Below are 16,908 nucleotides of genomic sequence, written 5' to 3'. Positions count from 1 at the left end.
TTGGCTGTGTGCAATGTTTTGGCATGAGAAATTAGCATCCCAGTAGTGATGCTTGCTTATTCCGTGAAAAGGAGAATTTTGTGCTGGCCGGCTGTACATTGGAGAAACATAAAAGGGAGTTTCTTGTTTAGACAATTACAAACAAGAAAAGAATGCTGTCGTGCTGAGTTGATTTTGGTTGGATTAAATGAAATTTGACTTAATATGATGTAGGTAAATAGATGGTATTTTAAAATGTCTGAACTATCTATTAAGATGGAGCTGCTCGATTCTTCCCATGTTACTCGGGTATTTTATGCTCGATGTCAGTGTTTTGAATCCTCTTCCTCTATGGGATGCTCGTTAGTGGGGGATATATGATAGGACATAGAGAAGTTTGAATGCTGTTGCATATGGCATCTCAGTTCAAGTGCTCCTTTGTGAGTTATCAATAAGCTTTTCAATTGTTGAATCGATCCAACTACAAGATCTGGATTAGGTGTTGAATTGTGCTATGACTGCTTGTTAGTTCTGTTGCCAAATCTTGATGCTTGGCATGGGATGCCCGTATTGGCAACCGGCTAAAACAAACCTAGGCTGAACGTGACAGCGAAAACAGGGATATCATAGAACCACATTTCAACTGATGACACTCAGGCACTGTGTCTCGCACTTCCTTCTCTTGGCCTATGCCTCTTGCGATAATCTTGTAATTGGAGAGAACTTACCATCATGAATATCTGAAGATTATGCATCATGGGCCTGATGAGGAATCCTGGTTTATGAAGACCCAACGCTCGGGCGTGGTGTTTCTTTCTATTGTTTGTGCCTATGACTCTGTCAGGCATTTGGCTGGATTTAGGGGCACCGGGAGATTATTTCTGCTCTTGTGATTGATAGTTGTATTTAGTATAGTTAACTGATGCATGTTCTGCTAAGAGATGCTTAACAAAAAATAAAAAGGACTATTGTCTGTATTCAATATAAGTAAAACGTCAGGGGAATCAGTAGCATGCTAAATGATCTCCATGGGGTACCTTTGGTCTAGTGTTTCTTGCGGTGTTTAATCCTGCCTCACTAACCAGTATGAGATCTTGTTGTACGGAGTAGTATATCCTATTTCAGTATCCAAGGATCCTCTTGACCGCCTTCGCAGACTCGTATATGTAGACCTGGTCTTCAAATTTAACCTTATGCTATTGCCTTTTTTCTTTGGTGTTAATCTGCATTTTGTTGCCACACAATTGGTTCCTGCAGCCTGATTTTACGTTTTGGGCCAATTATTTGTGCACAATTGCTGGAAGAACAATTGATTGTGGTGCTCAGTTTTTCTTTTTAGAAGCATGGTTTCCTTTATATTGTAAATATTTATGTTATGATATGGAGCACAAACGGGGATGAATTAGAGAATGCATGCAGATTACAATTTGCGAAGTTCAGTAAGAGAATGAATGCAGATTACACTTTGTGAAGTTCAGTTATTTGTAAGATTAAGAGAGGCAATGAGAACTTTAGCATTAGCCGTCAGATCGGGATTGATGAAATTTCAGTTGGTGCAATCTTGCATTGGTTTCATGAAGATCGTATTCCTGCTTGTTGTTCGTATGTACGGAACGGGCGATTACTGAAGATTTAATATTTTTGCCTTTGGTATCTCTCGGGTTTTTTCACGACTTCCCTGCAAATGGCACGTATCTGATGGGCTATAAATTGCCAAACGGCCTTCAAGCTTTGTGCTTGGAGCAGTATCAGTCCTAGCTAGCATTGAGCATTGCATAGGTTTGCTCTTTCGGGTTGAGATCATCTTTTTCACTGCCTGCTTTCCCTGGCTAGAGCAATCAGGTTAGTGAAGCTACGTTCTTCTCTCTTCGTGTTGATTGCTTTTCTATTTTAGTCATCAGGGCCTAAACAACCCACCCTTCCATAGGAACTCCAACCAAAATCCGAGGAACACAACTCATATTTTCTAAGCATCAACAGCGCATGCACCGAAGCGCAAGCGCAACAACCATTTCTTTCTGCTCCACGCAGATCTGGCATTTAAGGTCAAAACAAGTCGGTTGAGCTCATGCTCGCGTCGTAAAAGTTATACATGGGTTGAACTGTAAGCGAGCCTAACACGTTCAACAATATAAAGAAAAGAATACCGATTAGAAGGCTCGCGATGCGTGGGTATGAAAATTTTAAGATACTTTTGTACGTGCGTCATATTACTCAAAAATAATGAATTCAACTGTCTATGTATGAAAGAATCAGAAATAAGTTTAAGTCGCTGTAAGTGCAATTTCATATTGAAGTCGCCTAGTGTGTGCATTGGGTTGGTTCGTGAGGCGAACTCGCCAGGCCTCTACATTTAACCACATTCTTAAACTCTTGCTTGTTGGTGAAATAATTCAAAATAGTTTAATACACGTGCGTTGCATAAGTATCTTTTCGTATCTTATACAATATTCTTAGAATTTTATAAAATTATAAAAGAAAACAATCATTTTTGAAATTTTGGAATTTAGCAGTCAAATATGGCATGATTGAATAAAATTGATTTTTTTTTTGTTTACATAAGAATGAATTTTTTAATCTGTACTATTTAGGTAAGTTGTTTTGCTTCCCCAAAGAATTCTATTAAGAAAAAAAAAGTAGTCATCAATTTTTTATGATAAAATTGAGAGGATTAGTCATATACTTTACCTTTAGTCATTAGCGATTCTTTTTCTTAGTTGTATTTGTTGCATTATATTAGACAAGTACAAAATCGTAAGTTTATATAAAAAAAAAACTCATATTGTCAGTCATACATATGAAATTTTGATGATAAGAGGATTTGCTCTCACTATTTTGATAAACTTAATTACTATACCTTTTCGTTTATTTTTACAGTCACGATTTGTTATTTACGTAATTCATCTGTGATAAAAGTTATTTTGCATTACCAAATTTTGTTGTATTACTAAAGTTTGTACCTTGACTAATTACGTTTGCAGTATACGCTTTGATTAATTACTATTCAAAGGGCCCGCACTTAGTTGGGAGTTCATTATTTTATTCCTAAAACATAAAATTCTAATAAATTAATTAAGTATAAAATTAGAAATATAATCCGTATAACATTGTGAGGGATATTACATTTTTTATTGTTCATACATTATGGAAGATATGTTAAACTATCAAATTAAATGTTTAATAATGATTATTTAGCATGATTAAGATAAAATCGGTTTTGAATAGGAGTATCAATATATATATATATATGATCTATATAGGTAAAAGAAAAGTTTTTCCTCTCAGCTTATTTTCAACCAATCAAAACATGATAGATACTCACGTTCTACCACCTAATATAATTTTATATTTTATTTCATCAAATCAAATGTGATCTACACTACTGATAAATCCAAAAGCTCTCATTTCTCTAAAATAGCATTATTACATCAACTTCAGTTACCATGAGCAATTGGATCGAAGTAACTTTACTAATTAAATAGTAGACAACCAATCACACTCTAACCCCACTACCCCGTTTGAGAAAAGAAAATCGCCTACTTTTAACTATTGTTCATTTCTTTCATGTAAATCTTAGAAATTATCCGATACTATAATTTAAAGGAAAGGCTATTTTCGTAATTGCCACCTTATTTTTGGCATATGGTTGGAAAGTTGAATGTAGAGTTGACATATGATACAATTTGAAATAAAGAAAAGAGTTAAAGGACAATATTGTTCATTTAATGCTATTATTCCCTTTCTTTCCTCCCATGTGTGAACCTCCTTATTTGCTCTCTTCTTTGAACCTCTTAATCCCGCTTTCTATCACATTATTTATTTATTTTGCCAAATTCTATCTCAAATTATTACTTCTTTTTCTTTTACTTGCCATGCATTAAATTTTTTCTTCCTCTTCCAAATTAACCCATCCACGAACATATTGAAAATATCATGATAGTTGAAGCGCAGTGTAGGTTGTGCTATGCACGTGAATATCTACTGTATTTTAAGTGACATGAGACAAATATGAAAAATAATGATAGTTTGTAGGAATATACTATAAAAGAGGAAAGAAAAGGGTAGAAATGGAAAAGAACAGGAAAGAAAAGCTTAGAAATGGGAAAGAAGAAAAGGGGGGACAAGCGTCCTCCTCTGGTCTGTACGGACTATTTTTATATTCTTTACTCGCTTTTTTATGGCATGCATTGCACAAATTCATTTATATATATATATTCTTTGTTTTGTACATATTTCGTTTTCTTATTAAAAAAAATAATTTCTAATTATTAATTTTCTATTTAAAAATAATAACCTTCAATAATTTTTATGTAATAAATTAGAGCAAGTAAATTATAATAATTATAATAATAATAATTTAAAACTCATTATTTCAATAAATCTGTGTCATATCTTTAATGAAAGTGTTAATACAGATTTGTTGCATATATTAAGTTTTGTAATTAGGATAAAGGTTTGATTCATCTTTCTGTTAAATATTGTTTAAGAGATCCTTAGTTTTAAACTTTATTTTTATTTTTATAAAATTTGCATTTAGTGTATATATATATATGTATATGTATATGTTCATTTTATTATACACAAATATATATATATATATAATTTCTTATAACAATTAGTGTGAATGTTGAAATATATAATTACCTCTTAATACAATATATATTTTCAATATTGATCTTACGTTTCATATAATAATCAATTAATAAAATTATTCTAATTTTTAGTGCTTAGAGAAATATTTTTAATTAATAGTCTCAATTATTGTACATTTTATATTTAATTAATCGTTCTATATTATATTCATATACAAACTTGATTATATATTTTTGAAATATGAAATTTTCAACACCGTTGTTTCATATATTTAATTTTTAATTTTTATGTTGAAATAAATATATTGATATATTGTAATAAGAAATGATATAAAATATATGAATTATGCTAAATCATTTCGTTAATCTTTCACATTATTTTTTATTTTTATATTGCAATAAGTTGATATATTTTAAATCATCTCTTTAATCTCTTACATAATTTATTTTAAAATTTTAATTTCATTAATAAGAAAGTATTTATTATGAAGAAGTCAATAGATTTACCTTCATGGCCTATATTATTCAAAAAAATTACTATTCTAACCCTATTTATTATGTGAGTTACAACTATATATATATAAACATATACATATATATATATATGAATTAAGTGGTTTCTTTTTTTGTCTTAAATGGGCTGCCTTTATTATACCTCAAGGCAATTTTACTCTCTCTATATTTATTTATATTAGGTGATTGTACGTGTACCTTTACAAAGAAAATTTATTATGAAAGGTTGGATATATAGAAAATTATTAATATTGATTTATAGTTTATATTAATATATAGAAAAATTATTTTTATACTATATAAAATTTAGTACAATAAATTGCATACCACGCTAGAAAATTTTATTTAAGTGCTCATAAACAAATAGTTCATGTAAATTCTTTCGTAGACATTATCATAATTATCAATTAAACTTATAAGAAAATAATTAAAAAAATAATTAAAAAATTCCTAATTTTAGTTAATGAAAGATTAATGATCATAGAGCCAATCATCAAGGCAATAAAGTTTTAAAATTAATTTGCAATTGTCATTTCCTCACTCATGTTACATATATTAACTTTTGTAAATTTAAATAATTTTAGATAAAATGATTAATTAATTCGATGAGAGATTTATTATTTTAACATTTATAAGATTAATAACGATTATTAAAGTAAATTAAGTAAAAATAAATAATTTTTAATTTCTTTAAAATTGTGTATATCTATTAATAAAATAAAAATTACTTATAAAATAAGTATAAATGATTATAATTCTTCTTTAATGTTTCTTTTAGATATATTTTCTATAATTATAATAGTAATTAATATTATTCAGTTTCAATATAATATGCTAATGTATTAAGACATTTGCTATTCTATCCATGTTTAATAGGATGTGATACAACTTTATATATATATATATATATATTGAGATGATTTCTTAAATCCGCATTAAGAGGTGCAATATTGCTTTTTGAAGATTTTAAAAGTACAAAGGAATTGGCAACACTATTATCGATATTTAACTTAGCTCGAAATCAAATAATTTCACTAACGGTGTTTCTTCGACTAGTCGACGGAACCGAATACACTGTACCCATTATAAGAATATTCATAATTTCTTATCATACTTTCAATTAGAAAATTGAAAAAGATCATTAACGAAATGATGATTTTATATTTTTAATATATGTTGGCAGGCGTGTGAGTTGTTCATTGGCCGAGAGAAGTTCAACATAATTCCATTTCCTTCCTCGTCAACAATTAGACGGCAATGGTGATAGAAGATTAACATATTTGAGATGAAAAACGAAACTTTAAGATTTACTGTTACAAAAATTTTTATTTTACCGAAATTGAGATAAAAGTAAAAACTTTTATCTTTTGGTGTTATTTATCCTTAAATCAATCATTTGAGCTAATTATTAGTTTGACAAATACTTAAGTGTGCTAATCATGTGTCATTAAAAGAATTAGTAATTTTAAATAATCTAGCATTACCCACTTATTTAAAACTGTTCATCTAGCATTACCTGCTTATTTTAAAAGTTAAGTTAAGTAAATTTAAACTAAATTTGATTTTACAAATAAAGATAGCATTAGAGGCAATCCTTCTCTGCTGATCCTTGATTTTGTTTTTTCCTTACACGCAATACTGCTAATTTTTTTAAACCAAAAGAATTTATGAATGGTCCTCAAACTATTCAAATTTTTTATTTCAGCTTTTCTGTTAGATCTTACTTATAATACCAATTTGAAATGTAAATATATCTTTTGCCACAAAATATAAATAAAATCTTTGGCTGTAAATTTTTTTGATAAATCAAATTTAATTGCAAAGATAAATTAGATTATGAGATTCATAAAAGATAGAAAAATATTGTAAATATTCGCATTTATTCTCAAGAGTAAATCTGGTATCTCTAACACAACTTAGAAGGGACATGGCCGTATTTGACAATTAAAGTTTACAAGATGATAAACATTTATTTTAAATATATTAATTTAAAACATTGCTTTTCAATATCCCCATTTGTTCAAGATTATGACTTCAAATGTTATGTCTTATATATATAAATATCTTATGTCGATCTAATTCAACAAAGTATGTAACTCACTTAAGTAACTAAAAGAATAGAATTATGGGATCATTATTTTTGCTAACTTATACAATACTAAGATTATAAAATATCAAAAAGTAAGATGTTATACCAACGTAAGTTGGTTCAAGCGGTTAGACACTTGTTCCTCTTAAGAAAAGTCTCGAGTTCGAGTCCTTATGAATGCAAAAAAAATCCATGTAAGGAGAGTTTTACCCCTTAGTGGGCCGACTCGGCTTAACTGGATTAGTCGGACTCAATTGGGTTGCGGAATACCAAGATTCGCACAAAAAAAGTAAGATGTTATATTATACATATCATTATGTGTCATGAGCATGAGTTATAGTATTAAGTTTTCTAATTAAGCGCATTTATATTTTAAAATATATAGGATTACTACAAAATTAAATATGGATATAATGTCGTAAATATTGAATTAGCTATATACATTCGTCATATCTAATGAGCAAATATAACGTAATGTACATAAAATAGAAATTAACATTTACGCCGCTGGCCCCCACCCACCATGTGCAGCAAATTTGTTGTTCAGTTCTCTGCATCTAGGGTTTTGGTTCCTCTTCAGCTCTGCCACTCTGCTACTTCTGTTCCGATTCATTCTCGTCAGCAGCAAATTCTTTGAGTTCTTTGCATTGAGCTATGGGAGACCAACTGACTAGGCATGACTCATATTGTAATGGGAAAGAGGCAACCGAGTTCCGCAGGAACGAACTGTTTGTTACAGCTGGGATTGTGTTGGCTGCAACTTTCTCTGCTAGTTCCCCACCCCCGGATATATGGGGAGCAATGACACAGGTGAAAACAACATAACCTTTCCAAAGGGTTCAACAATTGAGTAGCAAGAGAAGCAAAAATGTCCAACAAATCTCACGGCAGGTGACATATTCGCCAAGTTTCACCCCTCTTATCTTACAAGGTCTATACAGGTTGCTTGACTCTTACTTTATATGCGTCGTTGTTGGCAATCGTGTTTATGCACGTATACAAGTTACACCCTAGTAGGGTCAACCAGATGGAGATGGTTCTCCTACTCATGAGTTGCTTTACCCTTGTTATGGCTTTTTGCGAGTCCCAGCTCATCCAGCTTGGGCACATGAGCTTCTTCCATGCCCATGCATTCAGAGTTTTCACGTTTTTTTGATGTATTGCCTTCAAATATCAATGGCGAAGTATTCTACTGGAATGTGTATGTGGTGGAAAATGAGAAGAAAATCTTCCACAATACCTTAAGTTGGAGGAAGAATTGTGGATTATGAAATTTAGAGCAGACCATATAATGAATGGGGATCGAAACACTAATTTTTTCGACACCTCTACCCTTGTTCGAAGGTCTTCCAATAAAATCTTGGCTAAGACTGTCAAGATAGCTTGCGGGATCTTAAAATAGTCTGATCTTACGATATTCAGTCGCCCACCTATCCAATCTTAAAATATCCAAAAGGTAAGATTGGTGTAGGATAACTAGTCGAATCATAGAGTAGTAAGATTACGATTTGGTTGATTTTAAAGTAATTTTAGGTCAATCAAATCCCATTTATCGGCTGACATTCGGCCCACTCAATGACATGTGACAACAATAATGACAAAGGACTTCACGATAATTTAAATGACATATTATATGTTTTTTATTTTTATTTTTTTTCTTATTTGTTATTTCTGTTATGATATTGTGATTTGTATATTAGTAACTTGTGAATTATGATTTGTGCTACAACAAATGTACACTATTTACAATATAAAGTACTCTTAAGCTATTGTGTACGCGTCCATGACTGAAATGTTTATGTCTTTATATTGTTATTTATATTGAAAATAATATATAAACTAAAAAGTTGGAAGTTCAAGAAAATTTTTAACCGTTCATATTCATAAATCAATTTGAGACATCAAAACAGTTTCATTTGTCACCTCCACTTCCATATATAAACACAAGAATCGTACATAAGCAATATTTTACAATCTTTTATTATTATGTTTTCCAAATATAAATGTAATAAATAACATATATCTTCTTTATTCATTAAAAAAATACCATTTTTATTCTCTATAATATGAAACTTATTGTGTTATTTAAATATAAAGATTATATTGTGTAGATCGAAATATTATTTTAAATTAAAATTAAATTATTAGCAAAATTAAATAAAGAGATAAATTAACGCCACATTAAGAAGAGATGAAGAGAGAAATAGAAAGAGAGAAAGAGAGAGAACATAGTGAAAATAGTTATAGGGAGAATTAAGGATGTAATAGTGGGTTGTTAAAAGGTATATGAATGGACTAATGTACCCTCAAATTCCTTTTAATTTTGCAGTTCTTAATTTTCGACATTTTTATCATTGGCAATATTGGAAAATGAATGTTACCCCAACTAATTCCTTCAACATTTTGTAATACAGATATAGATTCAACTAGAATCTAATTTGGGTTTTCTTAATATCCATAGTTAGAGGATCGACTTGACTCAAATTTGAATTAGTAAAAATTTATTAGAGTTTTTTTAATACAAAGCATTTAATGGGGTTTTTTTTTTGGACATTGACGGTATGCTGAATTTGGGACAAAACTTGAACCTTGTGTCTCTCATTGCATTTGGTACCAAAGTTAAGTTTGATTTGATTTAACTTAGTGATTTAATGATTGCATTGTTGAATTGATGAAAAAATATTTAATAATTGAGAAAATTTAATGATTGTGTTGTTGTGTTGAGGAAAAATTGTTGAATAGTTGAGAGAATTTAGTATTAAAAAATTTATTGTAATAATAAATAAGAAAAAGTATAAAAGTAATGATTGTGTTATTCAATTAAGGAAAAAAGTTAAGTTAAGTTAAAATTTGGTTTGATAAACAAACATAGCAAGATCTATGTAATTTCTTAAATTAGGTGCTAGATATGGGACAATCTTGAAACTTCCTTAATTAATTTTTACTGAATAATTAAATCAAAATCAAGAGTATAGGACTCAATGACAAACTAATCTCTTATTGGACAAATTTTACGTATAGTGCATAAATTAGAAATTCCCCAAAAAAACCTTACAGTCAAGGTGAAGCTAACACCTAAGTGTCCTAAACGGAAATTTATATAAAACAATAAATTAAGAGTATCCTGTGAGCTTAAAAAAAATTAAATAGTAGGACCTAATTGCACTGCATTATTCCCCTTTTAGACAGAGAGCTACTCTACGGCCATTAGAATTTATCACTGGATCTGATGCTTATTTCCTATAGGTTTGTTGCCATTTTGGGATGAAGAATATTCCTATTAGCTTATTAAACAACTAGTCAAGACCTATGGGGTTTTTGTACAGTAAGGAATCCTTAATCTTGACGTATCTCTAAAGAAGATTGCGGGGTCTAAATGATTGAATGTGTGCTGATCAATATTCTTGATGACCTGATAGGTCTAGCCAGACCTTGGATGAGCTTATTCTTTACGTGATGGAAGGATTGTCCGTGTCAAAACCATCTCAAGTGAGACACTCCCCGGCAACTCGTCAGTATGTAGAAGCGCTTAACCTTACCAACGACAAGCAGACTTGAGATGATTTTGTAGGTAAAATTTGCCGATTAAGAGCTCTGTTTGTCGTGACCGAGCAACATTATTTAGTCGACAAGATTCGAGATATGGCCATCTAATGTATTACATTAGAAACTTGAACAACTATCAATAATGCATGCACATGCACGAAGGACGAAGATGACTTTGGATCTTTCCAATTTCTTTTTTTCTTTGTTGGTTGAAGGATCGTCCAAATTGGCCAAGGAATCATCGACTTTTTAATTTTCACTAATTTTTTTCAAAATAGATATGGCACAACAAAAGCTGTGGTGGACGGATTTCACTTACAATGTGTGTGAGTTCAAAACTCACAGAAACTTCTTCCGTATTCAGATTAACTCGCTCTAATGAGATTATTTTAGATAATAGTTAAGTTGAGAGAACTGGTAATTTTTATTTGGAAAAAAAAAAATCTTGGAGATCATATAATAACAAACAACTTTCGGTGAGTGGACGGAATTGGTCAAATCGCCGCATCTTCATGGGCTTTCGCCACTCGCATCATCCCTCGTTACTGACGCAAGAAGCAAAGGCGAATACAAAATCCCCTTCTTTGGGCGGAATAGACGATTAAAAAACAACCGAGTGGTTCTTTTTGTGATCTGCGTCATCCGCTCATCACCAGCCATAGATTTCATCCAGGACTACAGATTCGGTTTGTGATCGATCCAAAATTGAGAATCTGCCGCCCGAAAGAAGAGAACGACGGAATCGACTTTATGAATTATGGAATGTTTCTATCTCTCCTTTCTAGTGATATCGAAAGGGCTATTAATATCGGTAAATAAGTTAACTAGTGGCATGTTCTTAACGTTTGTAACCCGAACAAGGAAAAGTACTATGTTTGCAATGTAAAAATCGATGTGGAGACCTAATTGCAAAGGGAGTCAGCATCCTCATAGAAAGAGCCAAATCCGTAGATTAGGTCCTCAAATAATAATTACATCAAATTGCACTATCCAAACAACTTTCGGCTTGATTGGGCCCTTCGACATATATGTATATAATTGATATACCTAAATAAAGGTCTGAGAGTTTCGAGAAATTAATGTATTGTTCAAGATAGAATAGAGTCATCGGGGTTTATTTATAGTCGGATCCTATGGAAAATCTATTGTTATAGGCCTAATCGGCACGTAATTAGGTAGAGCCATGATTCCACATGAGTTCTAAAAATTTTAAGAAACTTCAAGTTGATATCAATTATATAGCAAAAAATATTATTATGATTTTTTTGATATGGACTCTAATATCATGAAATCCAAGGTGTCCTAATTAATTCAATTCGACTTTACTCAGGGATAAGATTTGTCCAATTATAAATTGTTTTCATAATCAACATATATTAATATAATTTTTAGAATAATTAATAAAATAAATATTCTGATATATTATCTATGCAATTACCATATATATTTGGTTGGTGATTTTAACTTCGTTTGGAAGTGTCATTACTGGAGCAAAAACAGTGAATTCCATTATTAAAAAATAAGATACCATTTTTTTATTGAAAATGAGTATTGGTTTCACAATAAATATTTGGAAGATTAAATTCAAAATTGTTATAATTAAAATTGATAATATTTGAAAAGAGAATAAGCAGAACGCTAAATTAACCCAAGATAATTTTAAAATATTTCGCTAAACACTTTCGACTTCCTTTTTTCTCTAAAACACTAATATATATATATATATATATAATATAGCAAAGCGGAATAGCAACATTCATAAAGCTATATTACGAAATTCTCAACTCCTAGTAAAGGCCCGTGGTATTTAAATAAAATAATCCCTTGGTTTTTTTATTTCACGATCCACACTAAATTTTGATTGGAAGCTTTGTGTTCTTAAATTCTCAATCCAAGCGAATTACAAGGATTCATTATTTCATTCAATTAATAAAGAAAGGAAAAAAGAGAAACACTAAACGGATCGATTAATCTATTCAGAAACACGAAAAGCTCAGGTTACAACTCGTTCTGCTCCATGAAAGAAACAGGACAGAAGCGTAAAGTTAAAGATCAACCGGGTTCATTCCACCAGTGAGCCACAACTTGACCGATTCGAATTCGAAACAAACAAGAAAAAAATCACTACATTTTTTCTTTATGTTGTTAAATCGGCAAGCCGAATACGAGACGAGTCGCGGCATCTCAGGATCTGAGCTTCTCCTCGAAGTCTCATCATCTTCCTGGATCTTTCCATCCGCTTCAATTGTAATTATTATATCAGTTCTTCTGCTTAAGGCGGGCCGCCCGCAGCTCGGCCACGTCGATCTCCTCGGCCCCGATCTCCGGTCTGTAGTATCCAGTCTTGGGGTCGGGCGCCCACGAGACCTTGTGCGCCGCGGCTCCCGCCTTCTCCTCCCCAGCCTTCTTCGTCATCACGGGGCTGCTTCCACCCCCAGTTCTCACAACTCCTTGGGACGCTGCTGCAGAGAAACCGCGCCTGAACCCGACAAAGAACCGATCCGAATTAGCGATCGAACGAACTCTAATTACCTCTAATGATAAATCTAACTGGCGGAAAAAGGGAAATAAAAAATAAAACAAACGGAAAGAAAGAGAGCGCTCGAAGTCGAACAATCTGTTTGCAATGTTTTTTTGGAAAGCAGGAAGCGGCAAGTGGGGTCGAGGTGACGGTACCTTTTGATGGATGAGGCGACTCCATCGACGACGGCGGCGGAGAGGAGCTTAGCGGAGGAGAGCGATCGGGCCATTGTCGAATACAAGATCAGCGAAAAGAGATCGACGCTTCTGCAGATAATAAGAGAGCTTTGAGGGTATCTTCCTCTTCTTCTTCTTCTCTCTCTCTCTCTCTCTCTCTCTGCGGAAGCGGAAGAAACTTCTTTATGGCCCTCAAATGCTCTCGAGAACTGCGATGGGTTTGATTGAGGGGTGAGAGAGAGAAGGGTATATATAGAGAGGAGGCGAAGAGCAGGGGAGAGGAAGAAGGGGCCGCGGGTTGCTGTTGAAGGCTGGGGAGAGAGACACGGACGGCGAGGGAAATCGCGTCCACTAGGGTTTCAGAAGGTGGGGTCCCGTCAAAGTGGGGCCACATCCACACGCAAAGGGCAGCTGTCGGTCTGCCACGTGGTCGTTGGTGTTTTTTGTTTTTTGTTTCCTTTTTTCGTGGAAAATTTGGTAACTAGAAACGGAAGTCACCCCTTTTGTTTTGGTCGGTCACAATAATGAGGTATTATGTTCATGGCCGAAAAAGTTGGGAGGATGGGTTGGGTGATTTGTTAACTTTGTTTTACACAGTTACATCACTGTGTAATATTCACGTGATATTTTCTAAAAAAAGGATAAGTTTTTGCTTTAATAACATTTTTATGAGCGGATTCTCGGTAATTCCGTGGTGTTATGTGATGCGAGAAAGTTTCAATTAGATCATAATAAATAATTATTAGTTGATAATAATTATTTGAGCAATTATCAAAAGTACTAATATTATAGCATTTTTATCAATACTTTCTCGCAGGTTATTCTAATGTTGAATATTTAAGATTTTCTCCATTTTTTTCGATTTATATACGAGACTTGTACTCAAACATCGTGCGAGCTTATATATATATTTTTTTGGGTCAATTTACAGTCACCAACAAAGTACTACTTTTTCATATGTATTTTATTCTAAAAGATGCTTATATTCAAGAATTAACTAATAAAATTAATAAAAAATTGTGAAAAGGGAAAGAAAATAGAGATAATGATTAACGGTTAGTAAAGAAAGGAAAAAAAATATTTATTGTCTATTATTTATTCACTTTGAATGAGTAATAATCAATATGATATTTAAAAGTTGGAATTTATGGGTTCATTGTTGGCTAATTTTTCACTTTTAAACATTTTGATCGGGTGTTATACAGTAAAGTATTCATTTACTATTTCTTGTAGAGTGATAATTGTGGAGAAAAGGATAGTGAGTGATAAAGGACAATATTTGAATTTACTAATATATACCTTGATTTTAATGGCTCATAAATATATTTTTTTGCCGAAATGCCTAATAATGGATCCCAATTAATAATATTGTTTTTTAACAGATAATATTAAAAAACGAAAATTACATCACTGCGCACTTCTCCAATATTATAGCAACAAATAATATATCAAAAGTCTTAAATTTATATTTGAGACTTTATGTGGTCACTTAAAATTGTAGTGAACATCTCGTATGTCGTCGGATGAGATACAAGTTGGAAATCAGCCAATCTCAGTAGTTGGATCTCATCCTATGATGGAAACATCATGGTTAGGATGACTTATGTGTTTATTTCAACTTAATTAAATAAGTATTTAAAAGTTCGTTATAAAATAATTATAAGAAAAATTGAATGGACGGAAACAGATAAAGATAAATATAAAAAATAAAGATTTAAACTACTTAGTCATTAACTAAAGACACCACTTGTTAGGCATTGATCCATTGACTAAATATATGCTCATCTTTATCATTCATCCTCTCGTCTTATACATTTTTTTCTTAATTAATTAAATACTTAATTTTTAAGCGCTTAATTATCAAATGCCACTAGATAAAGTGATTTTGTGATGAAAAGAAAACTTCTCGCAGCATTGCAATTATTATTTAATTGTCAATCCGAATTACCACATAATTAAATTTTGGAATATTTTTAGATTTCATTATGAAAACTGTCGTATTGTAATTACAAGTTATAAGTCACACATAACGATTGGCATCCGGCAGTGCCAAAGCGTATGTGGCGATTGATTCAGAGATGGTTTTATAGCGGAAAAATCAACATTGAAATGGTCCCAATGGGTCACCAAGTAGCGTGGAGTGGGGACTTATTCTTGTGAGGCTATCGACGTCAAGGCGGGTAAAGGAAGCCGCATTGGCATTTCACTGGGGCAGACGAAAGGACGGCGATGGCGCCGAGTCTCGGTGTTCGGATTCTCAGCCGTTAATTGAATCCTACTGGAGGAAATCCTGACCGTCGACAAAGAGGGACCGAAAGGGCGGCCGGAGTTCTGGAAGCGGAAGGAAGGATCCGAGTTTTGATATTTGACCACTCAACCTCGTGAAAGGTCCCCATAGTTGTCAAAGAGCCGTTTAATGATAGTAATAGAAGAAAGAAATAAAAATAGAAGTTGCCTTTTTTCTATCTCACGAGAAAGTAGGAAATTGATGGATTGGGCTTTTGGCTTTTTCTTAATTTTTCTCGATCTTCATAAGTTTTATGGTTGCTGATTAACTTATGTTCAAGTTGGCTTGAATCACCGAGCATTAAAATTTCTCGCAATCAATTAACATGAGTCGATTTAAATGATCTGTTTATTTTTCTTAAGTAAAGTTTCTGATTCAAATGCGAATGAACAAAAATTCCATGCTTATAGCGCTTTACTATAAGTGATTAACTTCACACGAATTGGATTAATTGGAGTCCATTGGACTTTCAAATATTGAAAATACTGAAAAAAAAATTTTTTTCAATTGTAAATTTTCTTTGTTCATATTACAAGAATATGCACTGAGTTATTAAAATTAATTCAGCTCGATCGGGACACGAATGGTCCAACCAGAAAGCGGATCAAAAAGATCCCGCTCGACATCTTTGTCTTGAATTATTACAGCTAAATGACAGCTTTTAGATCAAAGCAGTGGACGTGAGCTGCCGCCTTGTGGAGCCAATCAACCAGAGTGAGGCTGTCCTGGTTGGGTTTCACGTTCAATGAACCTCCACCTTCCGTAAGCGGCTTCCTTTCTTCTCGCCCAATCCTGCGATCCATATACTGAAAAGTGAAAACCACTTGTGCCACTATATATATATATATATATATATATTCAGTTCAATTAGATCTTTCTTCATTGGCCTATAAGAGGAAAAAATCTGATCTTTTTTCACTTTATTTTGGTCCCCAAAAAAAATTATATTTCTTATATATTATAGTCACAAATATAATTAATATGCCTCTATATATATACTTTTTTTACGTGAATTATGATATTCGAAATCTCAATTAGACCCCAATACCTATATACATACTTTACCGTATTCTTGTCTCATATTTGCTACGATGAAATGAAATAGAATCACTACACAAAATGATTTTTTATAGTGATTTACCAATATTAGTCTTGGAGTTACGGCATGAGAGTAACCATGACCGTATAAATTATAATTAATTATT

At 32.2% G+C, this 16,908-nt stretch overlaps 1 protein-coding gene across 1 annotated transcript; it reads right to left on the bottom strand.

Annotated features, from left to right (window-relative positions):
- Window positions 1-12,627: 12,627 nt before the first annotated feature.
- LOC116212404 (protein SENESCENCE-ASSOCIATED GENE 21, mitochondrial) lies at window positions 12,628-13,731 on the bottom strand. Its single transcript, XM_031547001.1, has 2 exons — window positions 13,396-13,731; window positions 12,628-13,198 (listed from the first exon to the last, which is right to left on the bottom strand). Exons 1-2 carry the CDS (start codon window positions 13,467-13,469, stop codon window positions 12,979-12,981), a joined length of 294 nt encoding a protein of 97 aa, XP_031402861.1. The 5' UTR covers window positions 13,470-13,731; the 3' UTR covers window positions 12,628-12,978.
- Between the last annotated feature and the right edge of the window lie 3,177 nt (window positions 13,732-16,908).

Source organism: Punica granatum, chromosome 6, assembly GCF_007655135.1.
Source record: "Punica granatum isolate Tunisia-2019 chromosome 6, ASM765513v2, whole genome shotgun sequence".
Classification (NCBI taxonomy): Eukaryota; Viridiplantae; Streptophyta; class Magnoliopsida; order Myrtales; family Lythraceae; genus Punica; species Punica granatum.
The sequence above is the reverse complement of the archived record's forward strand: the minus strand, read 5'-3'. Positions and strand labels throughout refer to the sequence as shown.

Coding starts and splice junctions, on each gene's coding strand:
- LOC116212404 (XM_031547001.1), bottom strand. CDS start 13,469: ATGGCCCGATCGCTCTCCTCCGCTAAGCTCCTCTCCGCCGCCGTCGTC. Junction 13,199..13,395: donor GTCGCCTCATCCATCAAAAG/GTACCGTCACCT, acceptor TGTCGGGTTCAG/GCGCGGTTTCTCTGCAGCAG.